This window comes from Nanorana parkeri, unplaced genomic scaffold (genome assembly GCF_000935625.1).
Source record: "Nanorana parkeri isolate BGI_ZX_2015 unplaced genomic scaffold, ASM93562v1 scaffold238, whole genome shotgun sequence".
NCBI lineage: Eukaryota > Metazoa > Chordata > Amphibia > Anura > Dicroglossidae > Nanorana > Nanorana parkeri.
This window is the reverse complement of record NW_017306506.1, coordinates 893,172-917,347: the sequence shown is the minus strand read 5'-3', so window position 1 is coordinate 917,347 and position 24,176 is coordinate 893,172. Positions and strand designations below refer to the sequence as shown.

Genomic DNA, 24,176 nt, shown 5'->3' with positions numbered 1-24,176 from the left:
GCTTATAGCAGAAAAAGGAAATAGAGACTGCTGTTACTGAGCATTGCAGGCATATCAGAACAGCAAAATAGGACATGCTTGTTAAATGAATGAACATATTATAAGCATGCAACAGTTTATTTAAATATGAAGATAGATAGATAGATAGATAGATAGATAGATAGATAGATAGATAGATAGATAGATAGATAGATAGATAGATAGATATTCACACACATTACTCTGCGTATACATCTACTTCTGTTTCCCAGTATCAGTCACATATTTAAATACAGGAATTAGAGATAACCTCATTTTTATTAGGACGATGATAGAAGGTCACTGAATTATTTAAAAGATGGACCCCAGATACAATGACTTTTCCATTTCTCATATTTCCTCCATTCTCACATTTCAGGACGTGTCTTGTATTGTGTGGCATGTCAGCACATCTGTTGTCCTCTTCTCTTTCTTGTCCATCTTCACTGGAAATCTTGTATGTCTGTTTTAAAATAAATTAAACATCATCTTGCTGTTTCCAATGTTTCTCTTTCAGATTTAAGAAGTACTTTAGTTCGAAGTTGAATATATTTGATGCTGCTATAGTTGTCGTCACGCTGATTGTTACCCTGATTTACGCATTCACAGATTTCAGTGGAGCCACCAATATTCCAAGGTATGAGAAAGCCATTTCAGATTATTAATAAGTCATTCGAGTTATTAATAAGGCTCAGTAAACAGCCCATTTTTTTAGATATTGTAGTTTAATACGGTGGCTGGTTTGCCTAATCTGCATCGTGTCCTTGACTTTTTCAGTCTAGGGCACACTTCATGTATGTTCAAAATACATACAAATGTTGAATAATTGTTGTCTCTCTGGCACTGTTCTGCAAATCCTTTTATGATGACAGTAAGAACGTTCTTATATCTATTGTAAGCACTACATGCAGAGTATTTTGGGGCCCTTTAATTTTTTTTACACTTTATGTAAATCAGGGGAGGCACATTCAAGAATAGTTTGCTTGCCCATGGCGATCCTCAACCCTCTCCCTTTCTCCTTTTTCTACTCTCCCTTCTTCCTCTCTTCCTCTCCTTCACTCCCTGTTTTCTTCTATTCCCTTCTTTCTTCCTTTTTGTCTCCTTTCTTCTGTGCTCGTGTGGCAGTTCTAACTATTTGTTTTTTCTTTGCTGCTCCTTGGTTAGCCCATTTAGCTGATATGTTCACTCCTAGTGTTCCCTGCTCTTTTGAGTGGATTGGTGGACCATACCCCTCTTCAGAGTTTTGGAGAGAGGGGAAGTCTCTTTGTTTGTCACTCTCTGCTCCCCTTGGTTAGATTGTTATGTGAGGTAATCGTTGGGGTGAGCCTGTTGTACTTTTTTGGATATGTATGTTTCTATATATTTGATATTTCTTGTTTTTTTCATTACTTGTCCTTCTTGGAAGTATGAAAATATAGAATTTAAAAAAAAGAAGGAAAACAGTTAGTGGTGTATTTACTAAAAAAAATTGCAGAGCCATTCATCCTGCAAAACTACATGTACATTTGTTCTGTGTGAATGTGGGCAAAAACAAATGTTACTAGTATATTTTATTTCGTGGTCAAATGTGATATCAGACAAATACCACATTTTGGCCACTAGATGGAGGTGAGGAGCACAGGAAAGAAATATTTATTTCCTATGCTCCACCAGAACTCAGTACTGTAATTGTGGTCTATACTTGGATGGGAAATATCTGGTACTGCTAATCATGTTTAATGACAAAATGCTGGGATATGACTTAGATTTTACAGTTCTAGCACATTGGTAATATCTGTTGTGGAGGGTAGCAGCAGGATATTGCAGTGAATGAAAAAAAATAACACATCCTATATGGAAATAGATAAATATTAAAGCCCTGGCGTTCAAAGCATTGTTTTTTTGGGGACCATCAAACTGCACATTAGAGACACAGCTATATAGTACAAAAATATGCTGATGAAATAAATTCATATCTCCTCCTAGACTGGTGAACTTTTTCCGAGCTTTGAGAATCATCATCTTAGTGCGAATTTTTCGCCTGGCATCCCAGAAGAAACAGCTGGAGAAAGTTACTCGCAGAATGGTAAGCGTGACTCCATATAGGATGTAGGATGGGAGCCTGAATCGGCTCAGGTACTCTGACATTATAAAAATAATTAAATGATGTCACCTCCTCATCCCCTCCTGTCAAATATTATTGCATCTTACAATAAAAATAAAATAAAAATAAGTATATTCTTTTTAAAAATGTTTTTTTAAATTTAAGTTTTTTTTATTCAGTTTTGTATATTTACAAAAATATAGATCGATTGTAGTAATAATTCACAAAGCAATTTATGGAGGAGTAACTTGTCGCCATTTTAATGCTATAAGGCATCGTGCTAAATTTTTAATATTTAATCTGCAGAGAATTTTTAAGATTAAAGAAGAATCTCACTAAACACTTCCTGAATATTGATCAGATGCATCCTAAAAAAAATCTTATAATATACACTTGTTATGGAAGAAGCATTAAGTGCAGTCTGTCTCCTGCATACTGAATAATTTTACTATCACCCAACATCACCCAGACACCAGTGGCCTGGTTAAATAATGCAGTGAGATGACATATGATAATGTACAAAGTCTAGTAACCCAGGCCAGCCAATCAGATTTGACTTTGCTGTCTGATTTGGGATGGCTGAAATGTGATGAGTTACTGGATACTGTACTTTTGTATATTGTTGGTTTCCTTATGGCATATATATCATGCAGTCCGTCACTAGCATTACCACAACAATTTTTGTTTTTCAGAGCCCCCCTCCAGTAAAATATTTTGAATTACATTTTAATCCTGCCAGTATGTTTTTTTTAACAGGGTGACAGGATGTAGTCATAGCCTAGTTATGTACATTAAGGGAAATATGTTAAAGGAAGCCTGTTATTTGAGACCTCTGCTTCTGAAATTACTACTGTAGCTGCCTGGCTGTCATGGTGATATCTTGGTTTTAGCACTCTGGGGTTGATTTACTTAAAACAGAACTATGGGGTAAGTGTTTTTTTCCCATAGTTCTCTTTAGGGTCATGGGAGGACATATACTAGCATCCTCCCGTGACCCAAAGCTCAGTATATAGCGAGCTATAGCTCACAGTATACTGAGATCGCCGCAACATGGACGGATCCTGACAATGCTGTTGAGATCCACCCAGCTGCGTGAGTGACAGCTGGCTCTGCCTATCTAAAGGCAGAGCCAGCTGTGCCTGCCCACTTCCCTGTCCATTCCTCCACTCAGCACTGGAGGATCAGAGCGGGGAGGGAGGGAACCCCTGCGGGGAGCGGTGACTGACAGTCTCTGCAGGGAGATGATTGAGAACTGAGCGAGTGACGGTATGTGTCCGCTCACTTCCCGATCTTTTGAGCTGACGTGTGACAGTTTCATTGTCACAGGTCGGATCAAACTATGAGGATGAGTGAGTTTCACACACCTCATAGTTCTCCTTTAAGGCAAATGTTCACTTTGCAAAGGATCGTACACTTTGCAAGGAACTGTTTTTTGTTTTTTTTATTTTCCTTCCACATGATTGGGGATTCTTTGCAAAGTCAGTTTTAACATTTTCACTAAGCAACCCTCAGGTCACCCCATTGAATAAGCTAAAGTAAAGATTCCCTTGCAAAGTGAAGAATCCCTGCAAAGTAAACAGCCTATTTGCATTTAGTAAATCAACCCCTTTAACCCCTTCATGACTGAGCTAGTTTTCAGTTTCTGTTCATAAATGACTGACACTCTTTTTAAATTTTTGCTGTGTGATTCTTCCACAGCAGTAATATACTTTCTTACTAAATGTACCCACACATATTGTATATTGTTTTTTTAGAGGGATATAATTATATCACATATGTGTACCTAACCCTTTTTATTTTCCTAATTTTGTTTTACACTTTATTAATTTTTTTTACACTTTCAAAAAAAAAAAATGTTTAAAAACTTTTTTTTTCTTGTCAGTTTATATCAAGCAGTCACTATGACTGCTTGATAAATTAACTTTTTTTAAATTGTTGGCTATTAAGCTGATCCAAACTTAGGAACAGCTTATAATAACCTTAGAGACTGATCCTGACTTTAGTCAGATTCAGATCTCCCTAAAAGCTCTTTGATCGTGCCTAGACGATCAGAACTGATACATTTCACTCAAAAGATATACATTGTATCTTTTGAGTGAAATGTATCTAAACATCGGGCTCTCGAGCTGTCAAAACAAATAGCAGAGAGGTGAGTCACTGCTACCTCTCTGCTATTTTCAGCTGTCAAATACGGTATCGCAAATTGCGTTCCTGTATTTGCATGTAACGGCTTCATTCTTTCATTAATGAAAGGAAGAAGCTTTTACAAAAAGCTTAATTATTTCATTAATGAATGCCTCAATACTGGGGCATTCATTAATGACTGGTAACTGCTGAGAATCAGCTGTTACCAGCATTACAAAGCCTGATATAACTCGTCACGTACAGTGTACGTGGCCAGTCATATAGGCACAAAGTGACGGGACGTACACTGTACGTCTCCCGTCACGAAGGGGTTAAGTTGCCGGGATCAAGAATAGACATAAAGAATTCTGATCATTCCCCGGCTCACCTTCTCACTTTCTGTCCTCTACCTTTCCATAATCACAATGTGACTGACTTTTAGAAAATACAATCTATATAAACTGAAAAAAAATCTCTTTTTTAGGTTTCTGAAAATAAACGGCGTTATCAGAAAGATGGATTTGACTTGGATCTCACCTATGTTACAGGTTTGTGTTACAGTGCGTTAAAGTCCCAACTGTTGCCCCCTGGAAAGCTTCAAACTATACAGGTGAAACTCGAATAATTAGAATATCGTGCAAAAGTAATTGCAGTAAGTGCTGCAAAAGGGGCCCAAACCAAGTACTGAGTACATATGCATGCTTGTACTTTTCAGAGGTCCGATATTGTTCTATGTACAATCCTTGTTTTATTGATTGCATGTAATATTCTAATTTTCTGAGATTGTGGATTTGGGGTTTTCATGAGCTGTAAGCCATAATCATCACAATTATGACAAATCACGGCTTGAACTATCTTGCTTTGCATGTAATGAGTCTATCTCATATATTAGTTTCACCTTTTAAGTTGCATTAGTGAAATAAATGAACTTTGCACAATATTCTAATTATTCAAGTTTCACCTGTAAATAATTATGATTAAGAGCCTAATGATGTAGGACCCAACTTTGAATTATATTAGCTGACCTTACACTGGTGGCCAAGAATTTAGTGGATTGTTCAAATTTGATACTGGACTCTGCTACGGCCATATTATATTAGCTTTCTTATATATCATATATATGTGATCTGCCCACAAACAAGGGCAAATAATGTAGTGTTCCTGTTGGTTTTAAATCTGAAAACTAAATTCTAAAATTCAAATTACAAAATAATCTAAAATTCAAATAATAAAATGTATCTTGCACATAATTATCGGCAATATCGTTGATAAATTCATGCTTATTTTTACTTTTGACAGATCGTATTATTGCCATGTCATTCCCATCTTCTGGAAAGCAGTCATTTTACAGGAATCCTATAGAGGTATGTACTTTGGGAAGTCCAATAGGCCACTTTTCTCACAAATATTGAAACAAAAACACCATTGTTTCCCTGTAGCATCCAATCAGATTGCGAAAGTAATGTAAACAATGTACTTGACTGTGAGAGTCAGATTGAATGCTTTGGAGCAATGCTTATAATCAGAATTTTTGCTCTGGATCGTATTCTTTTTTCCGTTTTGGTAAAATGTTGAATGGGTTTTACTGCATCTTGTTCTTTGGTTGAAGAGATTAGCCTTCACTTCCCACTGGGCCAGAATATGAGCAGTATCAATCCAATGACATACACAGCAAAAGTACCCTCGGCTGGTAGAATTGGGAACGATGTGAACCTGTTTCAGATTTTTACTGTATATTGTTACATTGCTAAATCTTTAGCACGGCTAAAAAGCAAATTCTATACAGTAATACTTAAAGCTGATCTCCAGGCTCAACTTTAACCCCCCTAATGGGGGGTTATCGCCAGTAGCAGAATCACCCTTGTGACATGGCCCTATGTGGTGTCATCCACCTGTCTGTGAAGTGTGATGAGGCTCTACAAATCTTAGGACTAGGATGGCAGAAATACAATCAATCCTTTGGCAGGTAAAATAGCTCCCATAAATATATTTTGTGTGTGCATTACCTGTTTGCCTGGATTCCGGCTTTATTATATCAGGAATCATAAACCTATACTTGATACACTGGTACACTCTAAATTCTAATTTTCTGGAAGAGCCATCAGAGGTTCTTGAGCTGTATAAAGGAAAGGAAAGTAATTTCTTATAACCTATTAGATTCATTGATATTTGATGCTATATGTAATTTAAACACTCCCTAGCATTTGCCAGCCATGGTTCCATGGAACACTAAAGTACTCCAGAGGTTCCTAGGGGATCCTGAAGCAGTGGCACCCTGCATAGTTCTGGGTCCAGCACCACTCAGCATAGCCAACAGCATGACACCCATTACCTTTTTAGCTGTTTGTAAGGGTGGCATTCTTTCCACGGACCGCAAATGTAAGGGGCATTCTTCACATTGGCCACCAAAACATTTTAGCAGGGGTTCCTACATCTCCTAGGGAACACCTGAAAATGATTTCAAGGGTTCCTATGAGGTATAAAAGTTGAACATTTTGCCTTAGAGTAAAAGGAGTACAGATGGCTATACTGGATATGTGTTGGTTACAATAATAATGGTTTCAGTAGATAAGTATGATATTTACCTAGAGTAAGTGGCTCAGACAGTGGCAAAGGAGTGGAGTGACAAAGCAGTCTACCATTCATGGTACAGAGACAGTCACACTGCTGATACACTGCTCATAGATAATTACTTGACTTTTGCATTTCCACTCTCATTATTTCATGTAAATTACTGTTATGTCTTCTTAGTTTCTTTCTGATACTCATAAGAATGTGTCTGCTTCTTCCATATTTTCTGACTAGTTATTTTTTGTTTTTTTACCTTGTTTAAAGCATGTTTCAAGATTTTTGGACTCCAAGCATAAAGATCACTACAAGGTCTACAATCTGTGCAGTAAGTAGTGGCGAACAACAGAGTGTATACATGGAAACGGTGACAGTGTCTCTGCAAAGGGCATCTCCTGACCTCATTATACTCAGTTTACCTTCCCTCCATCATCCTCCATAGCCAGTACTGAAATCAGCTGTGTCAGTGACCCGGGGGAAGCAGTGATGTCATTCAACCGGTCATGTCATAGTGTTTGGGCCTAACAATTGGCTGCTAGATCCAAACACTGTTACAGAAGAGGAGGTCAGCCGCATACATGGAATTGCCAGTGTTCTTGCTGACTGTGAAGAAGCATGGAGCTGCAAGGAAACACAGGTTAGTTGAGTATATTAGGGCCAGGAATGCCTTTGTAGAGACAGTCACTGTGCCCTGCATGGGAAGGTGGCAGTGTCCCATAGTTACATAGTTAGTCAGGTTGAAAAAAACACTAGTTGAGTCTAGAGACTGATTACTCACACTGGAAAGTCTCTCCCACTTTACTTGTGAGAAGGGCCTCTGGAAGCTAACAGAAGAACTGTTTCACCATCTCTGCTACATCGTACGCACACTGATCCTCATAGTTTACATTCTCTGGACAGTTCTTATTCATCTGACATAGAGCTTGGATTCAAGACTTTTTCGGATTTCCTAAACAAGCCAACCTGTGGAAAAAGTAAACCTTATCCATTACCATGTCATCCAAGCACAGCAAGGCAAACCACCCCCTACACCCTCCTCCTCTCTCCTCCTTTCTCCCTCCTCTCATTTCTTGAAGCTAGTAGATGGACAAGTGCTCTGTCCTTTGCGATTCTGTACTCAAAAGGAAGCTCAGAGAAGCCAAGCTAATAGAGTTGGAGCCAGTTGTCCGAAACATGATGACTGTGATTGCTTGAGCACAAATGTAAAGAAATACTTTGCTGGGCAATGTATATTGAAAAAAAGTTTGAGAGTTTAATACTAATTTAATTTGTAGTCCACCACAGCTGGAGGGCCGGAGCGAGGATTATTCCTAAAATAATGTTAATATTTTCTTACAGGTGAAAAGGGATATGATCCTAAATACTTCCATTACAAAGTGGAGCGAGTGTTCATAGATGATCACAATGTCCCAGCTCTGGAGTAAGTACCTTTCAGTCAATAGCAGTGGCCCCCATCCAGTAGATCATAAGTCACACACCCACATCTCCTTTTCATGATGCTTGTGACAGCCTCTAAAATTCTTCTTATTAGTCTATATACACTATATTACTAAAAGTATTGGGACACCCCTCCAAATCATTGGATTCAGGTGTTCCGTGAAATTTCCTTGGTACTATATATTCCGCGGTCAACTGTTAGTGGTATTATAACAAAGTGGAAACAACTGGGAACAACAGCAACTCAGCCACGAAGTGGTAGGCCACGTAAAATGACAGAGCGGGTTTAGCGCAGGCTGAAGCGCACAGTGCGCAGAAGTCACCAACTGTCTGCAGAGTCAATAGCTACAGACCTCCAAACTTCGTGTGGCCTTCAGATTGGCACAACAACAGTGCGTAGAGAGCTACCTGGAATGGGTTTCCATGACCGGGAAGCTGCATCCAAGCCTTACATGACCAAGTGCAATGCAAAGCGTCGGATTTAGTGGTGTAAAGCCCGCCGCAACTGGGCTGTAGAGACATGGAGACATGTTCTCTGGAGTGACGAATCACGGCTTTCTGTCTGGCAATTCGATGGACGTGTCTGGATTTGGTGGTTGCCAGGAGAATGGTACTTGCCTGGCTCATTGTGCCAAGTGTAAAGTTTGGTGGAGGGGGGATTATGGTGTGGGGCTGTTTTTCAGGGGTTGGGCTTGGCCCCTTAGTTCCAGTGAAGGGAACTCTTAAGGCATCAGCATACCAAGACATTTTGGACAATTTCATGCTCCCAACTTTGTGGGAACAGTTTGGGGATGGCCTCTTCCTGTTCCAACATGACTGCGCACCAGTGCACAAAGCAAGGTCCATAAAGACATGGATGAGCAAGTTTGGGGTGGAGGAACTTGACTGGCCTGCACAGAGTTCTGACCTCAACTCGATAGAACACCTTTGGGGTGAATTAGAGCGGAGTCTGCAAGCCAGGCCTTCTCGTCCAACATCAGTACCTGACCTCACAAATGCGCTTCTGGAAGAATGGTCAAACATTACCATAGACACACTCCTAAACCTTGTGGACACCTTCCCAGAAGAATTGAAGCTGTTATAGCTGCAAAGGGTGGGCCAACTCAATATTGAACCCTACGGACTAAGACTGGAATGCCATTAAAGTTCATGTGCGTGTAAAGGCCGGTGTCCCAATACTTTTGGTAATATAGTGTACCTGCAGAATGGAATTGTAGCCAATCTCAGGTATCCAATTTTATGTCATTTAATTGTGATATTTATTAAATAGCTGTGTTTTTATACGGTATTAGTCCTTATTCATATTGCTCCTCGCTGCTTGTTATATTTCAATGCTTTGTAAAATTTGAATGGAATTTAAATTTTCCACTGAGGAAGACTTGAGACGTCTACATGTTATAAAAATTGTTGAAGTGATTAGCTCTATGTACTTAAACTGCTAAGCTCTTGAATCCAGTTAGGAAAAGGAGTTACATCTGCATTGCGTCTTTATTTTGTATTGTTTGCTTTAGTTTCCTTCCACTATCCAAAAACAAATACCGGTGGTTTCTGATCAAATTAACCCGAGGGTCTGTATGACTGCAGTAGGGGTTTTACATGTAAGGTAATATGGGGGAGAGATTGATATAACTGGTCCTGTGTATATTGTAAAGCATGTCATGAAATCGTGATACCATGTGATTATGTTATTATTTTCTTTCTAGGGACATGCTAAAGTTTACAGCCAATGTGCGTTCCTGGATGGCAGAAGATCCCAAAAATGTGATTGCCATTCACTGTAAAGGGGGTAAAGGTATGAAGATTTGATCATACAGTTAGTTGCAATGGGACACAAGCAAACAGGGAGGAGGAAGAACAGCAAATATGTTTTTGTATGTGTGACTGACATTTTTTTTGTTCTACAGTTAACATTTGTTTCTTGATTTTTGCTTTAGGCCGAACTGGAACAATGGTTTGTACTTATCTTGTTGACTGTGACCAGTTTGAGAGTGCAAAGGTAATGGTCTTATGTAGAAATGATTTATAAAAATATAACCCGGAAATATTAATAATAGCAGATATAATCAATATAATATTCAGTAATAAATTACAAAGTGAGCTAATACTTTGGTCAGAGGTATAAACGTGTTCCTTGACAGAATCTCTACTTGTTTCCAATAACAACCAATCAAAAGTTTGTTTTTATTTTGTAAACTGGGACTGCATAAATGATAGTTGAAAGCTGGTTGGTTGGTAAGGGCATCTCTGTCAGGAAATTGATACCTTTCAGTCATCGGTCTCTTTGTGAGTGCTGCATTGCTAGGACAGCACTCGTATATAGAAATTAACTTCAAGGAGCCCTATGGTTACATGCTTAAGGAGGCACTCCTCGCACAATCTCCTGTATGTGCTTTGCCTTGAGATTGAAATCTATAAATGCCTTGTATGGAGTATGGAGTTAAGCTTTGGAAGAAGAATACCGTATTGTTGTAACTGCTTAGTTCTCTTTTTAAAAACTTGACGTTGTGTCGCCTGCTCCCTTTAAATCTCTGCCACACAGTGAGCCCCATCCACATGCATGCACAATTTTTCACTTGCAATTTCAGTGTTTGCATAAAAAAAAAATACTCCAGCTTTGATTGGTTAGCTAATGACTGTGTTGTATCTTCACACATATTTAGAGCTGAATATTGCCTACATTGGGTGCACCTCACAGTGCATTTCCCATAACCTGAACAATTTGTTAAATTAATGAATAATGAGTCTTGTCTTGTTCTGATTTTTGTTTAGGAAAGTTTGGATTATTTTGGTGAACGTAGGACAGATACATCTGTCAGCACAAAGTTTCAAGGCGTGGAAACACCCTCACAGGTAAGTCCTGTCTTGTAACTCATTCAACTTCAAGTTAAAAACAGTCACATCGCTTTGGGAAATCATTTTAGTAAAGTTAATTTGTTACAAAATGATTTGTTTTCTGCATTAACAACTATGTAAAAGAAAAACCTTTTAATTCCAAAGAAATTGGAAATGTCACCAACTGTCTATGAGATGTTTTCCTGAATAATTACAGACTTGGCACCAGTGAATCTTCATCAGCATTGCAAGTCTTCTGTATTGATTCTTTTGCATTGCAAGTCTTCTGCTCCAGCACCTTCCATACAGTTACAGCTGAATGGCAGGGACCAGATTTTTGATATAAGATGTAAAAACTCTGATTTGGTACCCCAGTACCTTAAAAAATTTGGAACAAACAAAAAATTCAGGTTCTGTGTTCAATGGCCAACACCAAGATAATTTATCTAGTTTGTTTATTGTATACAGTACAGTGCCAGAACTTTACAGAGGGCACTAAACCAATCCCGTTGACAGACCAGCCCTCTATTGACCCTCAAACGTTATATATCACTGCAAACGTCAGAGTGCGAGCAATAACTCTAGGGCAACAATCACTGGTAACACTAAATTCATGAGTGGTAAAAGCTTTTCAAGTGCAGCCTATGATCGATTTTTGGGTGTAGCTGTTTTTTTGCGATTAGGCGGGCGCATGCACGCACGCAATAAGACTTGACGTGTTTGGTGTCTATTTACCAGACGTACAAAATGTATAGATGTCACCAGCACACCAACAATGTTGTAGTCCAAAACCATCCATTTTGTACTGAGTGGCGGCACCATCCGCGGTCACTGCGAGCACACACCACCACCCCCAACCCCCCCGCATCCAATTTTGGGTTTTTTTCCGGTAAGGAGTGTGATAAGGTATATTTTTCGTTTATTTACTTGACGTGACCCCATCTTTTCTATTTTACAAAAAATGGCTAATAAAAAATGTTTCATAATGTAAGGAAAATATTTTTTTTCCACATTTTTCACTACTTTTTTCTTGGACAGGAAGGGGGTTTAACACTCCGGTCTTTAAGTGGTTAAAAGTAGAACATCTAGAGGTGGCTCTCAAAGACATAAATAGGTGTCTGGTGGGTATTGGACCCAGGCCCCACCACTGCAAGGTTACACTGCTTGTCTATGGTATAGTATAGCATAGTGATGTTCTGTGTGTATCTGTTCATTTGCAGAGTAGATATGTGGGTTACTATGAAGTTCTGAAGAACAAGTACAAGTTGCAGCTCCCTCCAGAGAAAGAGTTCAGAATCCGAAGTATTCGAATCCATTCAATCGAAGGTAATTCTAGCAATTACGTTATGCTCATAATGTGGGAATCAGTAGGACACTTTCAACTAACACAAAAGGAATAAGAGCTTGAAGCCCAACACCAGCCAATTTTTTTTTTTTAAGTTTGGATAAAGCAGAGAAGAGTTAGAACTTTAGGTTAGGATTCAAATGCTGTCTGGGACCCCAAAACCGAGCTGTCTCGTATCTTCCTGTTGTATCTTATACCCATGACTTGGACATTAAGTAAAGGGAATACTTCTTGATGGAGACTCAGGTAGCAATACATTCCTGACAGAGGTTTTAAACCTTCTTATTCTACTAGAAAATGTGTTTTTATCGCCCAATTTGGTGAATTTCCCCTCCGCGGTATAAAGTAAAGCAGTATGAAGGTGGCAAGTTCTAAAAAAAGGTTTTCCATGTAGTTGGGCATAAACTAATCTAGAATGGAACATTGGTGAACAGCCTGAGGAAAATGACTGAAGCCAACAAAATGGTTACCAAATATTGGCTAGAATATTCAGTATAGCTACTTAAAAAAAACAAATGGTGGACCAGATCAATGGTAACAACTCACACCAACAACTCACAATTCCTGTTTCAGCAGGTTAGAGTTGAAAAACTGATGAATGATAACAAAGATGAGTGACATTTGCTACCAGACAGTTGTTATAGCCCAGCTCTATCCAAAACTTAGTTTTGGATATAGACGGAATTTATTACAATCTCTATCTGGTTTTTTATAACTTTCTGTGCCCCCACTGTGGAGATTTTCCCTCACTTCTTGTCCCAGTAATAGGGAGTCAGAGAGAGAGTGATGGGAAATCTCTCCAATAGGTATAGAGGTAGCAACTTTTAGCAAAGTGAGTAAAGCTTAGATCTTTTGGGGTCTAGGCCCTAATTTTATAGCATGCTCCAACTGTGGTAACGGAAGCTGTGTTCTCATTATACAGTACTTAGAATTATGCAACATCTCTTGAGCAGGCAATTTGAGCATCACATGGACTGCATCCAAGACTTGACAGTGAAGGGCTATCTTTGTGAGCATTTGTGTTCATTATCACACAAAAAGCCTTCCCAAAGCTAAAAGCGAATTTGATACTCACAGCAGACTGTTTCTCACAGCAGAATTAGGAACATATTGGCCATGTAGATGAAATAACATCTGGCCAAATTGTAAAGAAAATTGTTGCAGGTCTTCATTGCATGTAGGTTAATCAAGGTTGGGCAGATGTATCTGTTGGTGAGGCATTTGTGTATTGTGAGGCATTGGCTGGCAGGATTGTGGATGATGTATATGTGCCACCTAGATTTCTCACCTACACATGGTGACCGGCTCCAGGATTTCTGTCTGCTATGGAAGAAACAAGCTTGTTGTTCTCTCAGATCTTATGTTCTGTTCTCGATCCTGGAGCATGGAGGCTTTGTAGAGCTTTGGGTGGGAAAAACCCTCCATCCCTAAGCCATCATACCTGTTAGTCAGACCTGATTATTACTTTCAGCTGTCCACAGACCTTTTTATTTCTGGGTTGACCTATGCTCAGGACTCTCTGTTAAGGTGCCCATTCACTCTACAACCCTCGCAAGACTTTTGTCTTGCGAGAGTTGTAAAGTACTTAAAAAAACGTACGATCTGCCCATCTTGGACAGGCAGATCGTACTTGTGACCATCGCAAGCCCGCCCCCCTGAGTGGCGGGCTTCCGATGACTGCAATGCTGAACGGGCAGTGTGCGCGTGCGCACACCGGCCCGTTCGGCAGTGATCTCTCGATCATGTTAAAAACCAGCCGAAAATCGTACGATTCTCGGCTGGTTTTCCAACATGCTCGATATACAAAAGGCGTGCGGCCGTACATTAGAAACGGTCGCACGCCTTCCATACACTGCACGATTCTCGTACAATCACGGGATTTCCCGCAATTCTCGCACGAGAATCGTGCAGTGTATGGGCACCTTAACTCTGTCTGCTCTGAGAGCCTGCTGCTGCGTGAAAAGGCTGAGTTCTGACAGAACATGAGGCAGTTGCAGCAGAGAAGCATAGATGTTAGCAGGAATATAAAACAACATAATAATCCTATTTTGTTAATTATGTCAATACACAGGAGTCGGAAAAAGCAATGGAAGTGACATGACGGTCCAGATAATAATCAAAAAACAAGTGATATTCCAGTGTGTCTGTGAGACTCAAGAAAACTGTAAGGTACAGGTAACAGGGAACATTCAGCCCTTGCTGTTTACCCAAATGGACTGGTTTAATCTGACAGAAATATACTGTATATCTGATTGGATGCCGGTATTTCAGAGCATATCTTTCTTTATGGTACATTCACTTGGAATATAGTCTACTGCCTATGTTTTATACAATGCATAATTTGCATGTTTATATGTCACATCGCATTAAAGTCTAAAGACAGGGAACAGATGCAAATTGCTGCAGGGGTAGTTTAAAGTAGCTAGGAAGATGTCAACCTTTATTACAGCCCAGGAAGAACAATGTTGAAGGCTACCAATGGTGTTCAGAAACTGTGCTGACAACTAGCTCAATGGCTAGGAATATGTCACACAAGCAATCCTGATGCTGGTTGCTCTCTTTCTCGCGCTTAGGGTCGCTAATGCTCTTATAGCATCACTGAGAAAACCAGCAAGTTGTTGCTCTGTGGCTGGTTCCTCACTCAGGGGTGTAACTCAGGGAAGTGCGGTCAGGGGAGACAGGTGAGTCTCACCTAGTATTATGAAGAAAAAAGGTGACAGCCTTTTCTCCATTCAGATCGGCTTGTTACAGATTACACAGCAGGGAAAGCCTCCCCCGTGGTGTAACCTGTCATGGACGGAGCACTGCCTGATAATTACAGGCAGCGCCGCACCCGGCTTTTGACAGGTAGTTGGGTTACACAGCAGCGGGCTTCCCCACTGCTTGTGTAACTCTGTGTTAGAGGCGTGAGCTCTGTGGATGGCTTGGACTGGTGGCAGAGCGCCATTGGTCCAAGCTGTCCAATAAAAAATAGATTTAAAAAAACAGTGAGGACATCGATCTCGATGCGTCACAGGTGACGAGCAAGTAAGGGACACAGATTGGTTACCAAGCTGGGGGCGGGGCTTTGGCTGGATGGGGCGGAGCTTCAGCTGGGCATGGGGACGGAGCTTAGGCAGGCTGGGGGATTCCTCCTGAAGGCACAGCATGTCACTGGTGTAACTACAGATCATGAAGCCCTATAGCAAAAATGTGATGGGGAGGCCCCCTGACAACCTCTCCCTGAGCTGTAATTAATGACACAAAAATCCCAAAGACTCTTGTGCATCTGAGAGCATCTTTCCTACACTGTAGACTGTACAGAGGATTAGGGTTGCCATCAACCACACTTAATGATACAGTACTTTGTTATCTTCACATGTTCTTTGTATAATTTGTCTCAACAACCTAATGGGGCCCCCTTCCACCCCCAAGCCCCATAGCAGCCGCCAGGTGAACAAAAAAACAACAACTATGCTAGCATTACAGAAGACCATATTCCTTCATAATGATATAGAGCGGCTTGAACACTGCACTACATGCACATGAACCATTTCTTATCTTACAGCTGTTTTTCGATGCTGGCAATAATTCTGCAGTCATTAGCTTGGATGGTTGTCCAGTTATTTCCGGAGACGTGAAGATCAGATTTGAATCTAGTGCTGTAAGTGAATGATATTTTTCGATTTTACCATTCCCACCATACAGATTATAATTGGTTTATGAAGTGCCACCATCTTTGGTGGCACTGTATGATGTGATAATACAAGAAAATGTAATATTAGTGCCTGTTCACACGACGTCCGTTTTGTGTGCTGACCTGATCCGTAAGCTCCTGCACTCAAAATGCATCCCAATGTATCCCTATGTGTTTTATGGGCTACAGTTCTCACGTGCGCAGTCCGTTCAGCTTACGACAGACAAATACTGCATGTCACATTTTGTACGGTCAGGAAACGCAAACGCATCCTAAACGCATCAAAAACGCACTGCACTGCAGCTAACATACTAACAGCCCCACTTCAGCAAAACAAATCAGCCCCACTTCAGCAAAACATTTTTTTTTTTTTACTGGAACGCACCAAAAACGCGGCCAAAACGCACTGCATCAGTAGCACCACATCTGCAGATCCGGACCTGATTAGGACCTGAAACTCATGTGAACAGGCCCTAAAGATAAGCATATACCAGTATAGTGGCTCAGTGCTTTGCATGTCTACTTTGCAGCACTGAGGTCCTCTGGGTACACTGCTTTCCAAAGACTCACATGATCCTGTCTAAATGGACCCTAGTATGTGCGAATATGAGATAGGGACCTTAGAGTGTAAGCTCCTTTAGGGCAGCTACTGATTCAAATAAAAAGTATAAAAGTACTGCATACATTGACTGGTGCATTGCCATTCATTTGAATGCCATCCAACACACTTCACGCGGGCGTGTGATTCAGCTCAGTACCACAATACTATGCATTGCGATACGGTGAAAAAAGTAATCCATGCACTTTTGTAACGCGGTGCACAATATTGTGGCTCCAAGTGGGTTGGGGTGCCATTCAAATGTATTGCAATGCAACGCACCAGCGTATCTAATGTGCACTGCGCTGTGCGATAGCATGCACTAAACGCACGAGTACTGTGTCTTTAGCACAACACTTTGGAGTGAACTGGCCATAAAAGTAAAAGAATACGCTGAACTGTAACTAATGCTCATAACAAGTATTACAACTACTTTTGATTCCGTTTTTTCTAATCACACTCTTAAAACCTGTAACCAATGTACATAGAATAAATGTTGATACATCTTTTCTCAGCACTTTCTCTTCAATGCTTTTACTCTTCAGTCAGTAGAAGCAGATTCCCTGGTAATTATAACATCCTTGATGGTTGAATGTTTTCTTCTGACCCAACATTAATTAGCATTTCCTTTAGTGCAATATCACAATTCAACTGAGAAAAGATTCTTGCATATCTCATTACTTAAGGTATTCCTGTCTTAGTGTCCCAATCATGCACGTCAATGTAGTAACGTGGTGAGGCACCTAAAAGGCATAAACATAAAGGAGAGAATAACTATTTCTGCATTAGCTGCTTTATCTATGCCTTTTGTATGTTTCTTAATGGATAAGTTGATAAAAGGACTCTTCCTAATACAAGCTGGTTGTTATTTTAACACTGATGTGTCACTGATGACATCTGTGCCCCAATGTGCACAGCAGCCCAAAGGCATAAAGATGTTTAAGAATGACCATTTACAAAGTAATTATTGCTATACTTTATTGTATTGTGTACAACGCTAATGGCTGATAGCTTTATTGTTACAGACTGGACTTCTGTCATCTTTTTTTTATTTTTTATTAGGGTCTACCTAAGGGCTATGATGACTGTCCATTCTATTTCTGGTTTAATACTTCATTTGTAGAAACTAACAGGTAAGTCTTAAGTTGGTATTGTGGCTGTCATTGTACTTTGACTGGAAAGCTTCTGGTTTTTGTTTAGATTATCTCATGATTTTGGGGATCGCAATACCTCAGTGAAGACTCTTGGGTAATTACTGGAACAGGTGATGGTGGGGGTCAAGAGCCTAAAGGAAGCCTGTTATGGGAGAAACATGGAACCTGCCACTGTTGACTCTCTTGGTTCAATACCTCCTAACACTGACCAAGAACAAGATTTCTTTGACTTTACTGATCAACATACCTGTTCTTGGTCACTGACTCAACTTTAGCAACATTCATTTAATGCTGAACTTTGACCCCCACACTTCCCATCCTTTTCATGCACATTTCTTTTGACCAGTAAAACTGCCAATCATAGTGAAGAAGCAGTAGGAATGTAATGAGGCAAAAGGTAGCAGCAAACTCCACTACCTAATTAGTTGGAGCTTTGCCTGCCACATGAACCCAAGAATTTGGCTAAAACAGCAAGGTTCAATAGGCTGCTCCAGGTATGTGCAGGCACTTCTAGGTACCCTATAACTGCAGCGTTTTGGAGGGTTTTACAAGAACAGTCTCTTTAACTTGTTTTATGGTTGTAATTACTGCTACTTTAGAAAAGGAATGTGTTTAGATATCTACAAATAAATAAGAATGATCAAATATACTGTATAAGCAGACACGGTTTAATTAATTTCATCAGTGTTTCAAGTAGGGATGCACCGATACTGATACTAGTATCGATATCGGTGCCGATTCCGAGTATTTGGGCAAGTATCAGGAAGCCGGGCAGCGCGTCATTACACACTGCCCGGTTTCGCGATTGACCGGAAGCTGGCCTCGTGAGGTAAGGTTACCTTACCTTAGTATGTGTAGCCTGTCATCCCCTGGGGCCTCTCCAGCGAGAATGCGGCCTTCGTCCGGTACCCAGCCCGAGCCGTCCAATCAGGAAGCCGGGCGCCGTCTAATGACGTGACGCCCTGCTTTATGATTGACTGGGAAGCTGGCTTCATCCTCCCTCGTCATCTCATGACAAGAGAGCATGGAGCCGGCCTCCTGGCCAATCAGAAAGCAGAGCGTCGAGTCATTACACGGCGCCCGGCTTCCTGATTGGCCAGCTAGACGGCTCCGGCTGGGTACCGGACGAAGGCCGCGTTGTCGCTGGAGAGGCCCCGGGGGTGACAGGCTGCACATACTAAGGTAAGAGGACTTTCTTGTTAATCGGGAAGCCGGGTGGGGACTCTTTACACGCTGCCCGGCTTCCCGGCTAATCAGGAAGCAAGGTGGTGAGTCATTACACGCCACCTGGCTTCCTGAATGGGACTTCCCTTACTCTGTAATTGGTATCGGCGAGTACCAAAAAAAAATTATCGGTACTCGTGCTCGGTACCAAAATACCGGTATCGGTGCATCCCTAGTTTCAAGGAAAGGCAGATTCATTTGCAACTATTTTCTCACCCTCCAGTACACCTCTTCTCACCTCTTATAGAGATCATATTTGATCATCTAATGCTTCAGGTTTAAACCAGTGACAAAAGTATAGGACTGGCAACTGCCAAACGGCCTAAAAGGGACAGGGGGACCTCCTGTCTCCATGAACATTTTCAGTTTCCCTGCTGCAATCACCATTTCTGCACTTACCGGTTCAGAGCTATTGCTCCTACTCTAGCATTGTTACAGTGTATGTCTTGTTAGAGACTGAGAGTTGCAACTAAGATGTTATATACTAAGATGTCATCTATAGTAGACATGTATCTAAGTTGCTTAGGTACCACCATTTAAGGACAAGTGCAGTTTTGCAATACCGAAGATCACATCACCCTCATCGATTCGAGCAAATTCCCCCATGCACAATCATTCTTCTGATAAAGGCTGTAGGTGTTTTGTTTTTATGTGGCTAGAAATAGTTTTGATCCTCTGTTGATTTAGAGCCTCCACATAACTGCACATGTACTTGCATGCAGTGCTACACTAAGAAGGAAGACAGGTGTTCCACTATTCTCTATAGCTGAGTACCAAGCATGTGGAGTTAAAAGAGAACTATGGGGTAAGTGTTTTTCCCATAGTTCTCTTAAGGTTCACGGGAGGACACAAACTAGCGTCCTCCCGTGACCCAAAGCTCAGTATACCGCAAGCTACAGCTCGTGGGATACTGAGACCGCCGCAGCCGGGACGGATCCCGACATTACTGTCGAGATCCACCCAGCTGCGTGATTGACAGCTGGCTCTGCCTATCTAGAGGCAGAGCCAGCTGTTTCCGCCCCCTCCCCCGTCCATTCCGCCAGTCAGCGCTGGAAGATCGGAGAGGGGAGAGGGGGAATCCCTGCAGGGAGCCATGAGTGACAGTCACGGCTCTCTGCAGGGATATGATCGAGAAGTGAGCGAGCGATGCTATGTGTTCGCTCACTTTCCGATCTAATGAGCCGACGTGTGACAACTTAATTGAAAATCACTCGCCTCATAGTTCTCCTTTTAAGTAGAGTCCATGACCACCTAGGAATTCAAAGCAGCACCTAGGTATGTCAGCACCAGCCAGTTATCACCTACATTAAAGGGTAACTTTGCACAACGGTTGGTGGGTGCATATGGGCCGTTGGGGGTGCACAAGTAGATATGACCTTAAAGTGTTAAAAGAATAATTTTTCTACTGTGTTTTCCAGTCTAATTCATAGTATTGATATTTTTGTATTAACTTTTATTGTAGATTATATCTATCGAAAAATGAACTGGATAATCCTCACAAAGAGAAGTCTGGAAAAATCTACAGTGAAGACTTTGCAGTGGAACTAAATTTTGAGTCATGATTCAATGTCTGATCTTCAGGCACAATTCAAGTATTTGGTCCTTACTTTGACAAGAACTGAACTGAGGAGGATGAAAAGACCCTAATGTGCCATATTTTATACTGTATTAAACTATTCATTTTATACTGGTGTTTATATGTATATATTATCATTGCTCTAAAAAAGTAGGCTTCTTGTCCTCCTTTCAGCAGTAAAACTTGGCTCAACCCAAACCATTCTCTGACTATGTAGCATTTTTTTTTATACATGTCTAATTTTTGTAACTAATGTAGCATATTTAGGTAGATGGTTAACATTGTGCTGTGCTGGCCCTGTTCTATTACATTGCAATCTGATTCATGATACTGAGTGACCCAGCACTAGGAGAAGCCCTGAGGGAGTGGGGAACGTTACACTGGTGTATACATAGAAAGACACTCCATAGATAAGTAAAACGTCACATACATTCAAGTACCAAAATAAGCCTCCATCCAAAACTAGATGTTTGACTTGCTGCCTTCATCAACCCTTGTAGTAGGTCTATTTCACAGCCATCTAATCTTCACACAGGCCTCCCCTTTGGTTTTAAAATTGAGTTCTGTAATGTTCCTCTGATATCCCACAATGTAATGCAGGTGTCTCTGTCTTTAATTTTCCAATACTGGATTTGGATTACAACATTTTGACATAGTAGCACGAGTGTACCAGTAACCGAGGATCCTAAATGTCTAATCCAAATGAAATATCTAAATAAGCTAAAACTATATTCGATATCTACAGATATTTACATACATTTCTAATTTTTTAAAACAATGTAAACTTACTATAGGATTGTTATTTATAATACTGATTGATAAATACTTAAACTAAGAAATACAATTTTCTCGTTTTAGAAGCTCAACATATCATTAAAAATTTTATTTTAGTAAGTTAGATATGAATAATTGCATAATAACATTTCATATTTACATTTATCAGACACCAGGTAAGGCTCTATGCTTCTTTCCATATGTTTTCCAAGCTGTTCTTTTGTTGATTTGCTGAAAAAGCCTATTGTATGCAGAGATCAATAGCTGAAGCTTAAAGGGTTTCTAAACCCTCAGCTTTTTTTTGCATTTATCTACTGCTAGCAAGCAGTAGATATATGCAAAATGTTTTAAAAAGACAGCGTGGGACAGGAAGTGCCAGCAAGCACAGAGGAGTCTGAAAACTACAGGAAAGAAGAATGTCGGATTAAAAGACATCATTTAAGGTAAGTGCTTTCATTAACATTGGGGTGAGGGGAAAAACATTGACTTTAATGTCACTTTAGAGTTGATGCACCTGAACAGAGTTGACGTATTAGAAGAGCAAAGGCTGTTTTCTTAGCAAAGTGCAAGTTCCTTAAACATACATAAAATAAGGTTAAACTATGTTTAGGTCAATCAACATATTATGTTCTAGCAAAAATCCAGCTTTTTGTTATTTTCTTCACACATGAATCACAATAATAACATAAATCAACCTGAATAAGTCAAAGAAGTCAATTGGTGAATGAGTGAAAGAAAATAGCTTCTACTATGCTCTCTCATAATGCTTTGTGATGCCTTTGTCATCAGTGCTACTTATATTAAAGTGACACTAAACTCAGGAGTTAAAACTTAAAAATCCATTCCTGTGATGGACTACAATCTCATGTTTATTTGACTGATTTGTATTGAAATTATAGTCCATCACAGGAGTGAGCTTGGAGCGGTGGCTACTTTACAACACACACAGGGACCATGGGGAACAAAAGTAGCCACCCTCCAGAAGGTAGGACAGTGTCAGCATCAACTCAGATTATATGATGATCTACAGCCGAGTGATACACAAATAAGATATATTATTGTTAATAGTTAAGGTATCTGAATGCATTTTTAAAATGTAACTCCTGAATTTAGTGCCAGTTTAAATATTTTGTAAAACAAAAATTGTATAGAAGTAATATAATATATACAGTAAGTAGTAAATACATTGAATTGTCCCAAAACTATAATAGTTTCCCTTTATTGCAGAGAAAGTCCAATTAAAATACCCTCGCCTATATCTTTCCATTCTTATATTAAAGTGGACGTTTACCAATATCTTTAAAATAACAGCAAACACACATTTTAGAAATGTTTAGTAATGACAATCTACAAACATATACTTCTAGATTATTGCCGGCTTTGTATTCTTTGCAGACCTTATTTCGCTTTTCTTTGCATACTTTATTTATTTTTTCTTCCGCAGGCCATTTTAACTAAGATCCCTAAGGTTACTAGCGCTCCCTTTACTTCCTGGAACTCTGGCACACGTGACTAGGACATGTGACCATGCACATCATCTCATAGAAGAAAAATGCCTTTCCCTGAGATCTTGTGGGATTACAGATGAGACTTCCCAGCAATGCTCTGCTGATGTATCTTTCCCAGGATGCAACACTTTGGCACATAACATAATTTGTGTCAGAAGTGGACCAGGAAGTAAATGAATAACTATTCGTAAGTAAATTAAAATTGTGTTTTTTTAAAGGAGAACTATGAGGTAAGTGCTTTTCACTCACCTCATAGTTCTAGCCGACCTGTGACAATGAGACTGTCACAGGTCGGCTCAGTAGATCGAGAGGTGAGCGAACACATACCGGGTTCGCTCGCCTCTCGATCCTGTCACGGCTCTCTGCCGTGACAGGGGGAGGGGCTGGATTCCCCTCTCCCCGCTCCGATCTGCCAGCGCTGACTGGCGGAACGGACGGGGGAGGGGGCGGGTACAGCTGGCTCTGCCTCTAGATAGGCAGAGCTAGCTGTCACTCAAGCAGCTGGGCGGATCCCGTCATCTACGTCGGGATCCGCTGCGGCGTCTCAGTATACCGCGAGGGGGCAACGGGGCAATTCCCCACCCGAGATAGAGCCGGTCCCACCCGCAGTACCGTACCAGGAGTACATCCCCACACACAGCCGGGACATACAGCTGTCAAGCTGTCACAGAGTTAACTGCGGTTCAGTGTAAAAAAACGGCACAGTAAAGTAATATGCCATTTTTTTTACACTGAACCGCAGTTAACTCTGTGACAGCTTGACAGCTGTATGTCCCGGCTTCCGGGATCTTTACATTCAAGCTATCGGGCATCTCTAGAGACGCCCGATCGCTTGTATTAGCCGCCGCTGTCACTGCCGCCACGTCTCTGTGACAGGAGATCAAAGGGAGTTCAGTATACTGTCTCCCTTTGATCTTCTCTCAGTCCCCGAATGCAGGAAGTGATGTATATTACATCACTTCCTGCATTCAGTGTCACTCTCCAGCTACAGAAGCTGATGAAGTCCATCTCTGCTTCATCAGCTTCTCTGGGGGTCCCTAGGTGACATTAGGGGTCTTGGAGACCCCTGATGTCTCCATAAAGAGGACCTGTCAAGTAAATTAGCTATCCCATAGGGGGCTTCTTAGCCCCCCATGTAATAGCAATAAAGTTGTGTGTAAAAAAAAAAAAAGTAATACAAAAATTAAAGAATCATTAAAAAAATAAAGCATAAAAAAATTAAAAAAGAAAACAATTTTTTTAAGTCCACGCCCCCCACA

General features: G+C 40.6%; 1 protein-coding gene across 1 annotated transcript in view; it reads left to right on the top strand.

Moving 5' to 3' along the window:
- The window catches only part of LOC108787023 (phosphatidylinositol 3,4,5-trisphosphate 3-phosphatase TPTE2-like), a 53,252-nt gene extending 32,442 nt beyond the window's left edge, over positions 1-20,810 (top strand). Inside the window, exons 6-19 of the mRNA XM_018556455.1 lie at positions 536-655; positions 1,984-2,083; positions 4,710-4,773; positions 5,525-5,589; positions 7,061-7,121; positions 8,132-8,213; positions 9,934-10,022; positions 10,165-10,226; positions 11,000-11,080; positions 12,283-12,388; positions 14,479-14,576; positions 15,955-16,050; positions 17,744-17,814; positions 20,522-20,810. Coding sequence (XP_018411957.1) covers positions 536-655; positions 1,984-2,083; positions 4,710-4,773; positions 5,525-5,589; positions 7,061-7,121; positions 8,132-8,213; positions 9,934-10,022; positions 10,165-10,226; positions 11,000-11,080; positions 12,283-12,388; positions 14,479-14,576; positions 15,955-16,050; positions 17,744-17,814; positions 20,522-20,621 — 1,195 coding nt within the window. The 3' untranslated portion in view covers positions 20,622-20,810. The remainder of the gene's footprint in view (positions 1-535; positions 656-1,983; positions 2,084-4,709; positions 4,774-5,524; positions 5,590-7,060; positions 7,122-8,131; positions 8,214-9,933; positions 10,023-10,164; positions 10,227-10,999; positions 11,081-12,282; positions 12,389-14,478; positions 14,577-15,954; positions 16,051-17,743; positions 17,815-20,521) is intronic.
- Positions 20,811-24,176: the final 3,366 nt, after the last annotated feature.